Source organism: Saccoglossus kowalevskii, chromosome 12 (assembly GCF_978046115.1).
Source record: "Saccoglossus kowalevskii chromosome 12, keSacKowa6.1, whole genome shotgun sequence".
Classification (NCBI taxonomy): Eukaryota; Metazoa; Hemichordata; class Enteropneusta; family Harrimaniidae; genus Saccoglossus; species Saccoglossus kowalevskii.
Window position 1 is genome coordinate 27,081,954 of NC_140652.1, and position 17,296 is coordinate 27,099,249.

At 31.8% G+C, this 17,296-nt stretch overlaps 1 protein-coding gene across 1 annotated transcript in view; it reads left to right on the forward strand.

The window, feature by feature from the left end:
* LOC100379008 (uncharacterized) overlaps nucleotides 1–17,296 on the forward strand; it is a 103,367-nt gene that overhangs the window by 69,683 nt on the left and 16,388 nt on the right. Inside the window, exons 26-30 of the mRNA XM_085506544.1 lie at nucleotides 12,063–12,234; nucleotides 13,019–13,150; nucleotides 14,250–14,347; nucleotides 14,778–14,827; nucleotides 16,377–16,423. Coding sequence (XP_085362670.1) covers nucleotides 12,063–12,234; nucleotides 13,019–13,150; nucleotides 14,250–14,347; nucleotides 14,778–14,827; nucleotides 16,377–16,423 — 499 coding nt within the window. The remainder of the gene's footprint in view (nucleotides 1–12,062; nucleotides 12,235–13,018; nucleotides 13,151–14,249; nucleotides 14,348–14,777; nucleotides 14,828–16,376; nucleotides 16,424–17,296) is intronic.

Consider the following 17,296-nt stretch of genomic DNA (forward strand, 5'->3'; position numbering starts at 1 on the left):
CTATCCTATGGTTGAAGTTTCAAACTATACAGCAATGGATTATACATGTATTTTACTCATATTAAATTTCTTGTATTCTGTATGTACATTGATAGTTTTCACATTATAGCTGTTGTGTATGCATTCCCTCATAGTAGCAATCATTTTATTAAAACCCACTTGCCATTGCCATTGCCACATTGTTTGATTGATTGCTTCTAACATTGCACTGCAGTCAATTTTAACTTAAAAATAAAAACAAACTCAGTTTAACTTCAATGCCTGAGGTATATAAAGTGTCAATTACACTTACTTTTAGTGTGCCTGCTATACATGTATTAGCAGTTGACATTTTAAAGGACTGCTGCTATATACTGTAAAACATGTTGAAAAAGCGGCATGCAATTTTAGTGAATTGTGGTAAAATGACGTAATAGCGAAACGTTGATTTTAATAGCGAATCTCTCTTGTCATCGTTGATTTCTTTGTTTGGCGGCCATTTTGAATTGATAATAAAGTCATTAGCGACATCTTAAATTAGCGAATCAGTTCTCTCGCTAAATTCAGGAAAAAGACATGCTCGCGAAAAAGACATGTTTTACATTACCTTACAAGAATGAAAATAATTAGCTTGTGTTTTTAGGCATATTTTTTTCAGTGGGATCAAAGAAAACAAGTGTGTGCAGTACATATGTGGATCTTTTATGCTAGTATGTTTGTATATGTAGCCCACAGTTACTTTTAGATATGGGAAATTACCGATACGTTTTATTAAAATGCACTTTCATTGAGGAAATTAACCATGATCAATGAACCACTTTATTTTAGTATCACTGAAAATGTTATTTCAATGTGTTTTGCTCTGTTCACTCAACAAAGTGTATTCTCCTTTTATTTTTGCTTGAGTTATTCTTAGTAAAAGTCAATTTCAAAGTGAAAAGTAATTTTGACCTACGTTTAATTCTGAGGAAGAAATTATGCAGTTGTCTTAGCCTCTTTATACTGTACTTCAAATTGTGCATATCTCATAACAGAGCAGTCCATTCTAGCTATTTAGAGGTGAACAATTCAGTACTTTGTGGTTTTCCACTATTCATGAACACTACATTGACTGGATTGGAAGGTCTTTCTAGAATTGTTTGTAAAGCCAATTATTCTTTGCTTTGATTTTAAAAATACAATGATTACAGAAATATGTTTTTATTTTCAAATGTGCTTGGGAGCTTGGACGATTTGTTTTGTGTTGTTACTTCAACCTGATGTCTGTTATAATTGTGTACCTTGTATATGTGGTTCACTCAGTCACCATTTCGTCTAAAAATATTGGTTTGTCTTGAGCATTTGGGTATCACTGTCTAACATCATTGCTTAAAAAAAAAATTATGTTTTGATGCCTGTTAAAGAATTGTCAAAATATTGTTTTATCAAGATATAACATAATGTTAGTATTAAATTTGGTCTTGGAAATTGTTAATTAATTTCAGTACCATGAAAGAAATTCATAAAAAACAAATGCCTGATACCAAAATTATTAACTCTCCAGTTCAAGGAACTGACATAATTATGCAATGGTCGATTAATCTACATAATAAACTGTGTACTACTAGCCACTAGAATTCCATTTAGTCATTAATTTATACAGTTTATTTAAGTCTATAAAAATAATTGCAACTGAATTTCAACAAAATTGTTAATTAGTGAAACTCATAGATAAGTAATATAGAATCAATAAACAAATTGTGCCAGTATACAAACAAATGTATATCGTAACTATGCCTTTGATCTACCAGAAATATAATGTCCATGATTGGTGTTTATACATTGTTGCGTTCAAACTGTATATTTCATAAATTGATTTATATACAGTGTAACCATCAAACACCTGCAAAAACCAAATCATGAACACATTTATACCAACACAGTCAGTCAAATGTGATTGGTCAGAACAAATTCCAGGTGTTGTTGACATGTTGTAAGCCTGTGGCCAACATGTTGTTCGATATTTGAATGATTACATTTCCTCTCCTACATTATTTTATACAAAATTTACATGTGCTCCCCGTACTTTTATGTACCATACTCTGTGTATGTATGTACTTCCTATACATAAATGTATTGTATTCCCTGTACTATTACATTTTGTCTTTCCTGATCTTTTACTTACCATATCCCGTGTATCTAAACCTTGTACTTCCTCTCTGTACTATTTATGCTGTACTGCAGTACATGAGTAGTGATAATGTACTACTAAATTGCAACTCCACTTTGGTGTTGGCAACGATAAAAACTTGAATTAATTTTGGAATTTAAATGACTGATTAGCTTAGTTACTGACCAATCATGAATGTCAAGTACATTATAACACATCTTCTTAATTTCAATTTTAGTATAAATAGGTAGTACAAACTAGTGATTCTGTTTTATCTCATCTGTGTACAATGCAGCCGTATTACTGTAAAATGACTAATTTTCACTGGGTTTAAGTTTCGCTGCTTCACCATTTCAGGCATATTCAGTGGATTTTAAATTCACAGTTTTATCATTTAGTTAATGTGTTCTATGCTAAATTGTAAATATTCACTGCGTTTTAATTCAGCACATTTTCTAGTCAGCGAAATAAGCAAAATTAAAACCGAGTGAATAATTAACCCCTTAACAGTATATCAATGTTAGAACCCTAGAGTAAGATGTTGATTATGGATTGTCACAAAATGTCAAACTTATTATTAAACTTATTATTAATAAACTTCTTTGGGCAAAATAGACAGTACTATTTTGAAAAAAAAAAATGAGGTGGCAAAATTTAACCATGGTGATTTTTTTTCAAGGTTATGATCAGATCATGGGCTGAAAAAATACCCATTCATTTCTGCTGTGCCAGACATTCCAGTATCTCCAAGTGTCCATAATTGTGCCAGGCCTGCAGTTAAATATACATGTATCTTCCTGAGTATTTAACCCATTCAACTATAACCTGTGTTCACTAATCACAGTATTAATGGTGGATTGTTTGCACCTGTTTTCTAATTTATTTAGTTTGCTATAAAAAAAAACTGTTTGATTTACTATTTTTAACAAGTTAATTTGTCAATATGTTATCACAGTGTCTGTACACTCAGTACTTAGGCCTACTCAAATAAATCATGCGTTTGCCATTTTTTTTACATACTTTGTTTTATTCACTTTTAAAAAAAGAAATGAATGTTGTAGAAAAAATGGCTTTATAATAGGTGTTTGCTTTCTGACTTTAAATTTATTGTGTTGATATAATCGTTATGTATCTAATTCCAATTAGCTTATTTTGTTCACCTGCAGTTCCTATGTTTTCAGTGAAAAAAAAATGACACACAGGGAATGTACTATGATTATACATTTTGTATTCTTTCTGTTTTGACATTATTCTCATTTGTTCAGGTGTTCTTTGAATATAAAGTAAATAGTCTGTTAATATACCGGTACCGGTATTAACCATTAGACGGGCAATTTTTCTGTTATTGTGCAAGACATTCTTGTGTTGGAGGATTAAAATATGTTCACTACAAAAATGCAACATGTAGTATCAGACATCATTCACTCTGCATGTTATGTAAGTAGCCTTATGTATTTAATAGCAATTAAAACTAGAAGGATTCAGTTTTTATGCCTTAAAGGCCCAATTCACTTGCCCTGGGCAAGTGTGAATTGGAGGTGTGGCTATTCTAATGCATGGTGTTAATCACTTGCATAGCCTATGACGCATCCTGTTTCAGCGGTCCAACATCACGTGACTTTGATTGACAGTAGTAGTTATTCAAGATTAGTCGCGCATATCCCTTTCCCCGGTTCATGTTTTTTACTTTTATCCGCCAAAATCTCAGCTCGTACACTATTTATTGTCATAAATACTACACACAGTCACTGCTGTGATATTCATAGTCACATGCATCCACTTTGGCACGACATAATAGACATGTAAGTTCGAGAAAACACGTTTTTACTGGAGCTTGGCTGGAGCTGTTTACTACAGCGTGACAAGCAAGGAAATAATCCCTATTGTTTAGGAGCATATTTATAGTATACCTGGGCCTTTAATTAGTATTTAGTTTGTCTTTCTATTCTGACAATGCCAAACTATGAGCTTATTTGTGCTTACTACATAAACTGATAATATATTGCTATTGCTGAGAATATAAAAAAACTGTCCCATTTCGGTTATGGATTAAAATATAAGAATTATAATGTAATATGCTGAAGCTGTATATAATCCCACAATATTTTCTACTAAATTGACATCCGCAGGTGACATTTGATTTCTTTTTAATTTCAAAGGATTTTTTGGAGGGACTGAATTATAATTGTGACATCAAACCATATGATATGTGTTTTCGATTTGTCCAGTATTATAGTATTATATTATGCATACATAAGAATCATTAATATCCTCAAAGTGTTTGTCAGATTATAATTTTTAATTAATTTTCTTTAATTATGACAAAGAAACAGAAAAATTGTGTTGCACTTCTAGTAAAGAAAATATGGTAATGCCTAATGTCATAATTAAACCGGATTATTCAACTCTAACTGTATTTTCCCTTGTACATGGATACAATATTGCCTACATGCAGGTGTTTTACTTTGAGGTTCATAACCTTTTGTAATAATCACACTAAATATAGTTTAAAGACTTGAAAAGACCTGTTCAGTGCTTAGTATGGTGTACATGTAAGTGGATCTACCAAAAGTTCATGCAGATCCTGGTATTTCAGAAACATGCTGTTAAGAAACTTTCATGAATGCTTTCATGTATTATAAAACTTATATTTGTATTATCTTTCTTTCTAACTTTTTTCAAGTGCTGGGTTTTTCACTTTTTGCCATCATTTTTCATAATTATATTATTTTTCATTTTCAAGTTTAACATAAAGTATTTGGTTACCGTAGGTTTTATATGACTATAGATGCAATTTACTAAATCAATTCAAAGCATCTTTCATAATCTTTATTTCCTTCTACATGTGTAGAAACCAAAAGAAGAATTGTTGTCATATCAAACAATATTCAATTCAATCATAATTGTCAAATCGTGATATGTATTTACACTTTAGTGCTGACTGCCTCTGAGCCAACACTTTGATGGTGAATTTGATATTTACATTCCTTGTGTTATATTCAACAAATAAGCAGACTGTTATTTAAATATGCAGTATTTGAATATACCCAAAGTATACAATGCGTCAGCTTGGCATATAGTGCTATGGAAATTTCTTTCCTGTGCAATACAATACTGTGTGTGTTCGCACAATATATTGCATCATTCCTGTGCTGTTTTGTGGGTATTATAAATGAGCTGAGAAATTATATGAAATTATTTCAGGAAATTGTTGTGGACTGATCTCATATTGCATGATACAGTGCAATATGATTTTGACAACAATCATGCACTTCTGTTGCTACTGAAATGAATATTATCGACTCTGAACTTGTTTTGTCTGCCAGACAATTATGTTGATCCTTTTCATAATGATTTTGCCATTTTCATTAGCCAGATTAATTAATGATTGATGTCTGTTTCCTGTGTCAGCTGTTAAAGTCAGGTGTATTATCTACACTTTGTTTTATTGTGGTTTGTATATCCCCCCCTGGAGTTCACGCTGCTCCACCTTGTAATAAGAACCATCTTATTTGCACTCTCTTTGCTGTAATTGAAAACATATGACGATGGAAACAAATGTTATCAAAATTTTAGAGGTAGGTCTCTCTGTCTAGGATGGAATACCCAGCGTCTGTCTTGTATGCATGGCTGTTGATTATTTTCCCTATGTTACTATTGGTTTCATTAATATGCAGTCATTATTGCTGATAAGGTGAGTCTATGTGAGTGTAGTGTAGCCATTTGTTTGGCAGTACATTCAGTATAGAACCAGGATAGCAGAAAGTTCAGATGTTTACGCTGTGGTTTTTCAGTGGCACTATTCCAGTTGTATTTCACTTTCACTGATATGGGAATGTGAAAGGTTTAGTTACTGATTGATCCATCTTGTATCTAATATTACAAGAAACTCATTATCAGTGTTAAAGAGGATAATTTCTACTGGTTGAATGATCTTATAAAACTTGAACTGCATTGTCTTTCCAAAGGATCTAGATATTGTGTTGGATATGCCAAACAAGTTCGGTTAGTCAGTTTTTCACCCACATATTATTGACAGGTAACAAGTCATGAATAATACACATGATATGAGTAGACTTTGTTATCACTGCAGCTTTAATGACATATATTTATAGATCACTGACAGCCACCCATGCATTCACAGCTTTTAGAATTCAGTTAGTCTTTATGCTTGGCTGATTGATATAAAACCTCACATATATTGTGGATTCACAGTGAGTATTAGCGTTTCCACATCATTAATTATATGCAAATATTTAGTAAAACCATGTTGTGGAATATTCCAATCCATCCTGGCTGATATTATATTTGTGAAATAATTTTGACATGATTTTGCAGTGAGTTTGATAAAAAGAAAATGTACATAATTTTACTTGAAAATAGAAATATTTCTGTACTTTTTACAGTAACACAATCCTGTTCTGTAAGATTCATTCAGTATTTATTTAAGTTTTAGTAACTGATACTACATGTTGATTTTGGATGCACTTTACGCTTATTTTCACCCCATTAATTGTTGATTATGTAAGTCACTTCTTTATACAATGCTTTAATGTGTTGGCAGGACAATAGATTGTGATGGAAGCCATGTAACTGTCAGCTGTTAATATGCATAGTGGGCTGCATGTATTAAACATAATATACATTTGCATATTGTTGATATAGCAGAATTATTATGCAATGCCAATTTCTTGTGGTTAGTGTCATGTTGTGCTATGTGTGTGCTATAGTCAATTTAGGTTTTCAAGGCTATTTCTCTGGTGTGCAGTTGACCCCTTAGGTTGGGCTCTTCCACTAATAATAGTATGTATTGTTCTACATGATATGACATCATTTTGAAGAGCTTGCTTTAAAACTTCATCTTGCTATTAGTTTACCTTTTACTAATTTTATCACATATCACATCACATGTCTGGGTAGCAAAATTTGTATTTAAAATCACTGAATCTTTTGCCAAGCTTTTCAAGGTGGATACATCCACAGTGCATGCATTGTACTATAAACTGTGATCTGTACATTGATTCATGGTCATGCAGCTTTAAGGTTAAGTGTATAATCGTCCCTATTCATCCATGTATACCTGTATGCGTCATTAACTATGTGTTATACACAACACTGCCTCTAGCTGTGGTCATGCTAAACATAGGGAGTTAATACTCTGCACATTTAACTTACAATCTCAGTGTTTCACTTATCAACAAACACCTGAATATGGTTCTATCTCCCTTGACTACTAAGTGTTTTTTTTTCTGAACTGGTAAAGGGCCACCACATTCATCAGATTGAGTCTTCAACAAATTGTCTTCCCATATCCATTCACGATATTTGAGGTGATCTGAACTTTTGTGGGTGTGCACAAGTTGTTTAGATTGTACTCTGTTGTAGGTGCAAAGGGACACCGTTGTCATTATACCTGCGACCAAACTAGTATTCATGATATCTTTGCATATATGAAAGATAAAGATCTGTTTATCAGTGTGCAACTTGCATCCCTGAGAAACCACTGTCTTGGAAGACATCTATATCTTTCAATGGGCATAAATTATCGGTAAAGTAATTTGACCTGTAATTATTTATATATACTAGCATTATAAGATATTTTAAAGTTGTTTTATTCTCTAGTTAAACAAGCTATAAAATTACTCCTCTTTCCTAAAGCAAAGAGTGTATTGCATATTGTAGATAATCACATTTCTGCAGGTAATTTCCAACAATGTATTTACTTGTGAGCAGTGAACCTTTTTGCATTCTATACAGACTTAATCCTCACTACCACTAATCAATAATCCCTCATGTGTATTTATTTTCTGAATCTTGGTTTTCAACAATACAGCATTGTAGCAATCTCAGTCTACTTGGGACACTGTCTTACTTTTGTATTGCTAGGAATACATATGTGTGGAACACCTGTCGCTTTTTTGGCAGGGAATGTTATTATTAGGCTAGGTCTGTTTCTTCTAAGGCAGTGAGTTACACCATCAATGCATTGTGCTGTGTTCGTGACCATCCATAATCTGCATTGCACACTTGTGCTGTGTGCATCAGCGTGTGAAAACACTAAAGTTCAAGATGAAAAAATTACTGGAGCATTTTAAACAACAAACTTCTCCAGTTAGGTAAGTGGAAAGCAAAAATGTTGATTACTGACTGTGAATGAGTGCTTTCTTCAGTTAGTGTTTACCGGGGATATGTGTAAAGTGGTGACATCATGGATGTAGTGTGTATGTGAAGGTAATATATATGACTCCAATGTAATTAATGCATTTAATGAAGGGCAATAAATAAAAGATGTAGCACATTCTTTCATTTATTCAACAGTCAAATATAATAACAATTGACCTTGAGTTGAGTTGAAAAATATTATTATTATTATTATTATGAGTTATTTTCTATCAGTTTAAGTTTGGTAATGGATTTCATATTAATTTAACAAAAGCCTCACTACAAATAACTAATAAAATGGAAATAACATACTGAACTATAAATCCTTGAAAGTCATATAGGAAAATTTACAAGAACACAACAAAAATATTTATCAGTACTCAAATAAACAAAGCAGTTAACTGACATTACACAACATAGTCAAATCAGTGAGAGAAAGATGTATGGACCCATGGTATACATAATTTCAGATGTTTCAAATAATCCTGCTCTACATAATTGATTATTAAATTGAATTTAATTTCATTTAATAATTTATTTGTACTGTATGCACACATTTATTTAAACCAGAGGGGTCGTCACATGCACACTCATATGAATCAAATCTCAAGCGACGATAACAACACATGGGTAGATGCTTGTTTGTAAACAACAATACAATATGGCTGTCTGCCATATGCACAGGTGACAACTCTCACTTTATATATACATACATTTGCCAATTGTGCCAATAGATAGCCAATATACCTAGATGTAGGTAGTACAATATTTATCAGTATGGTTGTATTACTGGATAACAATGTGATTTACATTGTGTATTGACTGAACAACTCAAATCTTCTGTGCAATGAATATATGTTTCTAAATATAAATGAATATTATCCTCAGTGTTCTGGCTAATGTACATCTTATACATTTTCTTATAAATCTGATCAAAATGCTGAATAATTTACAAACTTTTGTATGAGGGAAATAAAAGAAGCATGTTAAAGTAAATACCGGTAGAAAAATTGAAATTTTTTATTTATTTTTTTAAATACATGTAACTCTTCATACATTTCTGTATTCTTGATGCACTCCTTTATAGTGAAAATAGAACTACTCCACTCTCTGATAACAGTCTGAAGTGTGTACTATAGTACTTGATAATGACACTGTACATGAATCAAACCAAATTCATTATAGTTAGTCTTATTTGTACATGTACCATTTTTTCAGCAAGCATAATCTCAGGTCAATAAAAGGTTAAAAATAGGAATGTTTGTACAAAACAATTTTTTTTTATGTCAGTCACGAACCAGTAAAAGAAGTGTTTCCATCTCAGCTAATCAATTGTTATGAAACAATGGACATATTCATTTTGCAATATCTTGTAATTAAAATTGTGAAAACATTGTGTGTGAGTTCTGATTTTAAAACATCCATTACAATTATTTTAATATTTTGCACCAGACAAGTTTAGCACTCATTTATTATTTATCATGATAATGACCATATTTGCTCTGATCGTACAATGTACCTCATGCACTTATGCAAATGACAGTGATGTGCCTGTGACCAAAAAAGTAATATATAAAATGATGTAGTATACAGTTAATGCAATATATGCGCTTCTATTAAAGATGCTCTTCTAATGAATTAAATATGGTAAATTTACTGTCAACACCATTTGTGTTAAAGGCAACTGCCAAATTCAGTCTTCGTTGATGCTGAATGACATTGTATTAGACTTTCATCATTATATAGTATGTTCTGTTTAGAAAAAAAAAAAAGAACAGATAATTGAAAATCGATTAACATTGGCTGCCGATGTCACTTGTTTAAGATTTCTTTTTTGTACACTTCTTTATGCTCTCCTCCTACAGACATTTTCTATGATGGGAGCTTGTCCACAAAAAGAACATGTGCATACACAATAGGTTACGTCTTTATAATCAAAGTACTGAAATCTATATACACCCTCTTATGATCGTTATTCATTTCTTAATATCTACACGTACATGAAAATTCACAGATTTTGTTCAAATTTCATTATCTAATACTCTGAGCCAATATAATAATAAGTTTATCCTCCTTATTATAACCAATACACTAATAGAATCAAAAACTAAAAACAAAGCAAGAACATAAGTGAGAATAGGATCAGAAAATAGCAGTCAGGTGACTGCTAATCTAGTTCGTTCCCACCTTCTTCAATAAATAGACATAATAATTAATAGGGCTTGTCAATGAAATAGCAAAAAAAAAAAGAAAATATAAATATGTATATATTTTTTATAAATAATTAAACATGCCTTCTTGATTATATAAACTTTTATTTATCTCTAAGCAGGGAGCTAATCTCCCTAGTGTTCCCATCATCCCATCTCATGTAAACAAGCAATATATATTACACTTGTTGTATACATTGCATTAAGTCTATATCAAACCCTATTTAGTATGACACCTGTAGCGCTTTAGTTGAGGTGTACCATGGGGAAATGTCTTCATTTATTTACCCAAGTATATGCGACACTAACTTGAGATTCACATATTTCAAATTTTATCCTCTCATTACATTTTAAAGGATGCAACCGCATACATGCATAACTTGACAATAATTGCATTGCATTCCACTTTAACCAACTTCATATTGGTTTTGTGCAGTTAATTTTTAACATTGAAATCGTGACACAATATTTGTACAGCAGGTGTGTCTGTGAATTGAATAATGGTCGATTTTCTATGTCCAGGTTCTAATAAACAAGTATGAAAAATCAAACAAATCTATATTAGTCTTGTGTACATCTGTGACATTCTCTGACCATATTGATATTATTTTTAGGTTTCATAGATTTGATCAGCTGTTGTTAATAACTCTGCTGCTGTTAGTTACTTATATATTCAATTCAAAGAAAAACAAGTATCAATCCTGCTTCAATAATGTTTTACCCATAACAGAACAAAAAATGTGTTTTTTTTTTTTTAAAGATGCAAGGATGCAAGGAAATTGTGATATTTTATTGGTCTTTGGAATATTTTTTTTTAGTTCTTGCTTTATTATAGTATAAATTTTTTTTTTTTTCAATTCTTTGATATTATATTGCAGTATGCGTACTTGTTAAAACACCTGCACATTGTCAAATGAAATAGTAACCAAGACAACAAATAGATGTACTAAAAATTATCCAAGGAGTCATAAAAATTTCTGAAAATCTTTTCACGCTTTATGTTCCTAGTTGGTAGTGTCAGTATAAGATTAATTTAGCATCTGATTAAAATGTGACAACTAGTGTGTATGTAAAGAGATGATACAATAATACATGTTGATGCTGCATGGGATTGTGTGAATGATATTATTTGGGTAGTATCTGCACATGCTGTGAGTGAACTTTGCTGATGGTCATCATTCTGCCTGGTTGATTGCCTGGCTAGTATATGAGTGTTTTATGGTTTTTTACATGTTGACTGCCTGCTTGAGTGATTGGCATTGGTGTGTGTGGGAGAGGGGGGGGGGGTTAGGGGGGTTTGTCATTCGTGTTGGTCTGTGTGTACTTGGATGATTGCCTGTCTGAAGGGGTACTCCTTTCATTGTCTTTTAAGATTCATAAACATTCAGGCTTATGATTTTAATTAACTGTGGCATCTAGCTTTATTGTGTTGTAATTGTCATGAGTGATGTAACATGTATGGAAATGTACTCCTGTACATTAGTGTTTAACTATAATATCTGTTTTATCCCATGTATTTATAAATATTGAAATGTGTCTTATAATGATAATTTCTTCTTTAGTCCTGGCAACCTTAGTGATCATGAAGTTGAAGCCAAGTTTAATTCACTAGCATTGGCATTTAAAACTGACAAATTTACATTGGAAAAGAGATTAGAGTTGCAGGAAAGACAGAGAGATATAGCAGAAGTGAATGTTGAAAAAGAAACTAATCTACTCAAGGCTTCTCTTCAAGTAAGTCATGATCTCTGTATCAGAAGTGTACATAATAATTTAAAATATGCTAAGCCACTGTTAGTCTCCTACAAATCACTACATGTTCCAATAGTCTTGTTTCTTGTTATCTTTAACCCGACTGACAAATATCCTAATGATGCATGCACTTTACTGTTCTTCGCTAACAAGGAAACTGAAAATCGTACTCAGAGATAATCATTGGAAGTTGTGTTTTTTTCACCTAAATTCGAACTATATACACTGTGTAAACCATTTAACTCTATCTATATTGCTTTCTGTATTTTCATCAGTTGATATTATAACTTTCTTTATGGTCTTTGCTTCTGTGACAAAAAAAAAGATGATTGAACATGTGCACAAATTAGAACTTGTGTGAAACAATATATTCTCTGTCTTCAGTTTCTTTGTGATTTTTCTCTTAACTCAACTTTAACTTACTAGTATATATTTGTGATAACATTTTTTATCTAGTATATATAATTATTTCACTGGCTTTTATGTTGTACTTAATTTATAAGTCCAGCTGGACACCAGTTTTATAAGTTTATGCCAGTTGCAATAAGTTTATATATAGGTAACAATTATGCAGCTGCAGTAAAAGTTTTTTCATGTCCACTGTTCAGCTGAGTAGCTGGCCTTTGGATGTTTTATCAATTAACTTGTTGTAAATGTTGTTCTGTTACAGTCTGTATACATCCTTGGGCAGTAGATCCATTGCTAGCCTGTAGGATTATACATGGGCTTTTATATAATTTCTTTGGTAATAATTATTTTATTTAAGGATTTGAATCCTCTCTGTGTTGATGTTAAAACCAAAGACTTAATTGATAAACTTAAATACCATGTGGATGTCATACAACAAAGTGCCTCACGGCTTTGTAGTAAATCCGAACTACATGGTGCTGTACAACAGGCAAGTACCTCTGTCAGTTACTTGTTACATACATGTGTATTGCACAATATATAGTTGAAACACTACAATCAATTAAATTATGTATATAGACAGTTATGTATTACTTACAAATTTGAATATGGTTCAATGTGATTAGAATTATGTTGAATAGGGACACTTAATTCATGTGACACTGAGCCACAATAACAATTATGGTGCTGAATGAATAAGCAAAGCATTCCTGTGCTAATAGACAATGCCATGTAAATGAATGGTTTATCTTTTTCACCACCAGACTTTCTTTCTCAAATTTGTCTGAACATTTTCTTTATATTCTTCTAATCAGTATTTCTGGAAATGAAGCCTAATTTTGGAGCCAACAGACAAAATTCACTTTTTACTCAGAAAATTAGGCCATTTTTGTCCCAATCTTCTGAAGGCAACTACAGACTATAAACGGGACTATTTTGTGATGAAAAGAAGGATCTGTTGGTGAAAAAGATAATATTCTAGCTATGTAGCTACTGTTACATACCATTAATGTTGTTATCCCATTGAGTGCCACAAGTATTATTTTGGCCAGTAATCCGGTATAACACATTTAGTGTCTCTTTAAAAATGCAACGTGGACAAGAATGTGTATTTTTAAAAATATAGTGATAGCGATACTGTATATTGTATATAAATACATTTATTTGTTGTATGTGCATGTTTTGCATGATGATTCGTAGCTCAAATGTTATTGGCTGTAGATCATTTTTTCAGATAACTGGACAGATTTCATTCAAACTTGCCATGACTACCAATAGATACATTAAAAGCTACAACTGATTTGAATCTAGGGCATACAACATTGACTCGTTGAGTGCGAAAATCAACTTTTGTCACCAATTTGACAAAAAAAACACGCTATAATTCATATTTTGATCTAGACGTGTAGAGTGGAAAGTTATTTGCAGTTTGTCCAGAATTACCTAAAAACCTTATGAAAATAAAATATATAAAAATGTTGTGCCAAAATTGTAGTGGGAAAAATGATGTTACGTCCACTAAATATTTAGCAGCCACTGTATTGAAGACTCAGTGACTCAATGTATATTTTTTGTCACTATTTTTGCAGGAGGGAAGAATGAACCAAGCTGTAGAAGTGATGCTAAACCATGTCGAGAATTTGAAAAGACTTTATGAGAAAGAACATTGTGAACTGGAAGACACAAAGTAAAGTTGCTTATTATTATCTTATGTGATCTGAATTTATGTTTTTGTTCACGTTTATACAACACAACAGTCTGCTACACATTTTCCAACGAGCGATGTCAATTGATAAGAAGTTGGAAATACAGAACAATGTAAATACTTGGTAATTGTGTTCTGTAAAATAATGGATATTGATTCTGAAATATTTTTATAATTTGAGGTTCTCATTTTCAGTGACATTGGTCAGTATTATGAATGACAAAATGGTATGTCAATTGCTGAAGACAAAGTGTCATTAGCATGTATTTATGAATGGCCTTGGGATAATTTGAATTAGATGGGAAAAAAATTATTCGCATTAAGAAATGTCCTGGAGAAAATGAACATTGAAGTTGTATAGTAATATAACCTCTATCGTCGCTTATAAATTCGTGTTCTCCACTTTTCACAGAAAAATTTTACTAGAAAATAAAGTATTATATCGACAAGGGGCATCTGAAGGTAAGTTTCAAATTTAGTTGATTTAATGTCCTATTCTTGTTGAATCACTGTTCTTTTTCTAATCAGGATGTCCTAGTCACAGTCTAGATGTATAGTGTATCATGTAACAACTAGCATAGTTTACATTTCTTAAGGTAGTTGGCTCGCATTCAGAAATATAGCTTTGTTTCATACAATTGCTCAAAAAATCCAAACAAAAAATTATTGTCACCAAACTACTCATGAAAAGGATGATTTTTGCACCTGTTACCTGTTTTTACGGTTTCATTCCATCTCAAAATTTTGTTAATATGTACATGGTGAAAAAAAAATGTTTAAACAAGAAGTGTGTAGTTAGTTGGTTTTACTTTACAAGTTCTTTGAATTTTTTTCAAAAGGTCAATTTTTCATACCATTTTCTCAAAAAAACTATTTTCCACTTGATAAAAAAGCCCCAAAATTGATAAAATCAGCAATATGTGATCATTTTGTAGAAAAAACCATGATCAATTTTTCAGCCTTATTTGATAAGTTGAATGAACGTAAACGACCTGTTTAGTCTGCATGTCATTTCCTGTATGTATGATGTCATTGTTCAATAATTTCCAGGATATATGACATGATATATTTATCCGAGTATGCGCTTGTAAACTTTGAACAATCCATTTTTCAAAAAAAACTTTCCCAGCTTTTTTTATCTACACCGTCATCAAAGATGACAGGCAGAGCTGTTGGTATTGGTGGTTCATATTTGGTTGACCTCTGAGATTTGATCGTTTCATGGTGACATCTTAAATTCTCTATTTTTAATGAATATTTTAATTTAAAATGCAATTTTTGGTAAATATTTTTGACTTTTTCTTGAAAACTTTTACTCTGATTATGGGTGTTCCTCCAATAGATTTGGACATTTAGTGAAGATATTTTGAATTCTCTAATTTTATCAATTTTTTTTTTTTCATATTTGGTAATAAAATTGCTGTTTGACTTTTTAATAACTACTGGTTTGATTGAGTTGATGCTCACCTGTAAGACTGTACCTTGCTCACTCAGGCTGTATAAAATTAACCTACCTCCTTCACACCCTGTGCTCATTTTCATGTTGCCTTACTCATTCCATAATTAACATGAATTATGATACTTAATTAATGTCTTTTTAAACACATTACTTTTCATGCATTTTGTGATTTTTATAGACCCATGTTCAGGTCAGTAGTATGTTTTGAGTGCTTAACAATTCTATACTCACTTGTCTTGTTTGCTTAATTTATATTCAATTTTCCATATAGCAAGCACATTGTGGTTTTCAAATCAATATCCCTTGTGCCTCAAGGTTAAATAGTCATAATCCTTCCTCACATTCACTTACTTGGCAGTAATGCATTCAATTTATCTTTTTTTAGGATCATGAATTCAGTTTATTATCAGTTGCTTAGCGCCATCTATGGCAACATTTATGAAACTTTGCAATGACTATGTGGGTACAGCGCCCTCTATGGTAACTTTTTAAAGCCATTTTGTTTTGTTTTTATTCAATAACTAATAGCTGTTTGCTGTTTATTCATAATAGATGATAGCCGACTCAGCAAGAGGTCAATGTCCTTGGCAGGAAGTAAGGTAAGCTTGTAAATTTAAATAAACATAATCTAATGCAAACCTTCTCTATACATTTATTCCACCACACTGTTCCTAACTCTTTGTGCTTCAAGTTGGAAATCTACATTATTTGCGAGGAAGGAGATGATATCCTTTACCCTTTCTACAAGTATAGTAAACTATACATACACCGGTCAACTAGATACTACATATAATTTCTACTTTATCCCACGCATGTCTATCAAAACAAACACAGCCTTATGCCTTGTATTTAATTATTTAGCATTTTCATTTATTGGCATTTTTTCAACTTCAAATAATCTGACTCTCAGCTACAATTTCAGCAGAGACTACCCTTTTATTCAATCTACCAACATGTGTTAATTTAGAAATAGACATTAACCATGAATTTTAAATATAAACAAAATGTCTGTGACCAAATTGTGTAGTGCAATCGCACATCTGAAGAATGAGCATAGTTCATTTAATTCAAATTAAATTATAGTCTAATAAAGAGGAAGTAACCAGCTTGAGAATTGATATCCAGAAAAAGGCTTTGATTCCTTACATCACTTCAATTATTAAGTTGTTAAAGTAAATCAAATTTGTTAAATGGTCATTTTTCATCTATATACAGTGTTCTCCCTGAACAGATTAACAAGGGCGCACCCCCCCATAATTTGTTAGTGTCCTTTTGAAATACCAAATAATACCAATGTCAGTCACCCCTTTTTTTCTCAACCATGCAGAGCTATCTTACACAATCATCTAGTCTTACAAATTTATTACCAACACCACCAATTTACCTTTCTCTGAGTTCCATGCACATTATTCTTACCAATAACATGCATCTCACCTCAAAACTCTGACAAGTGACATAGTGCTAGTAAATAT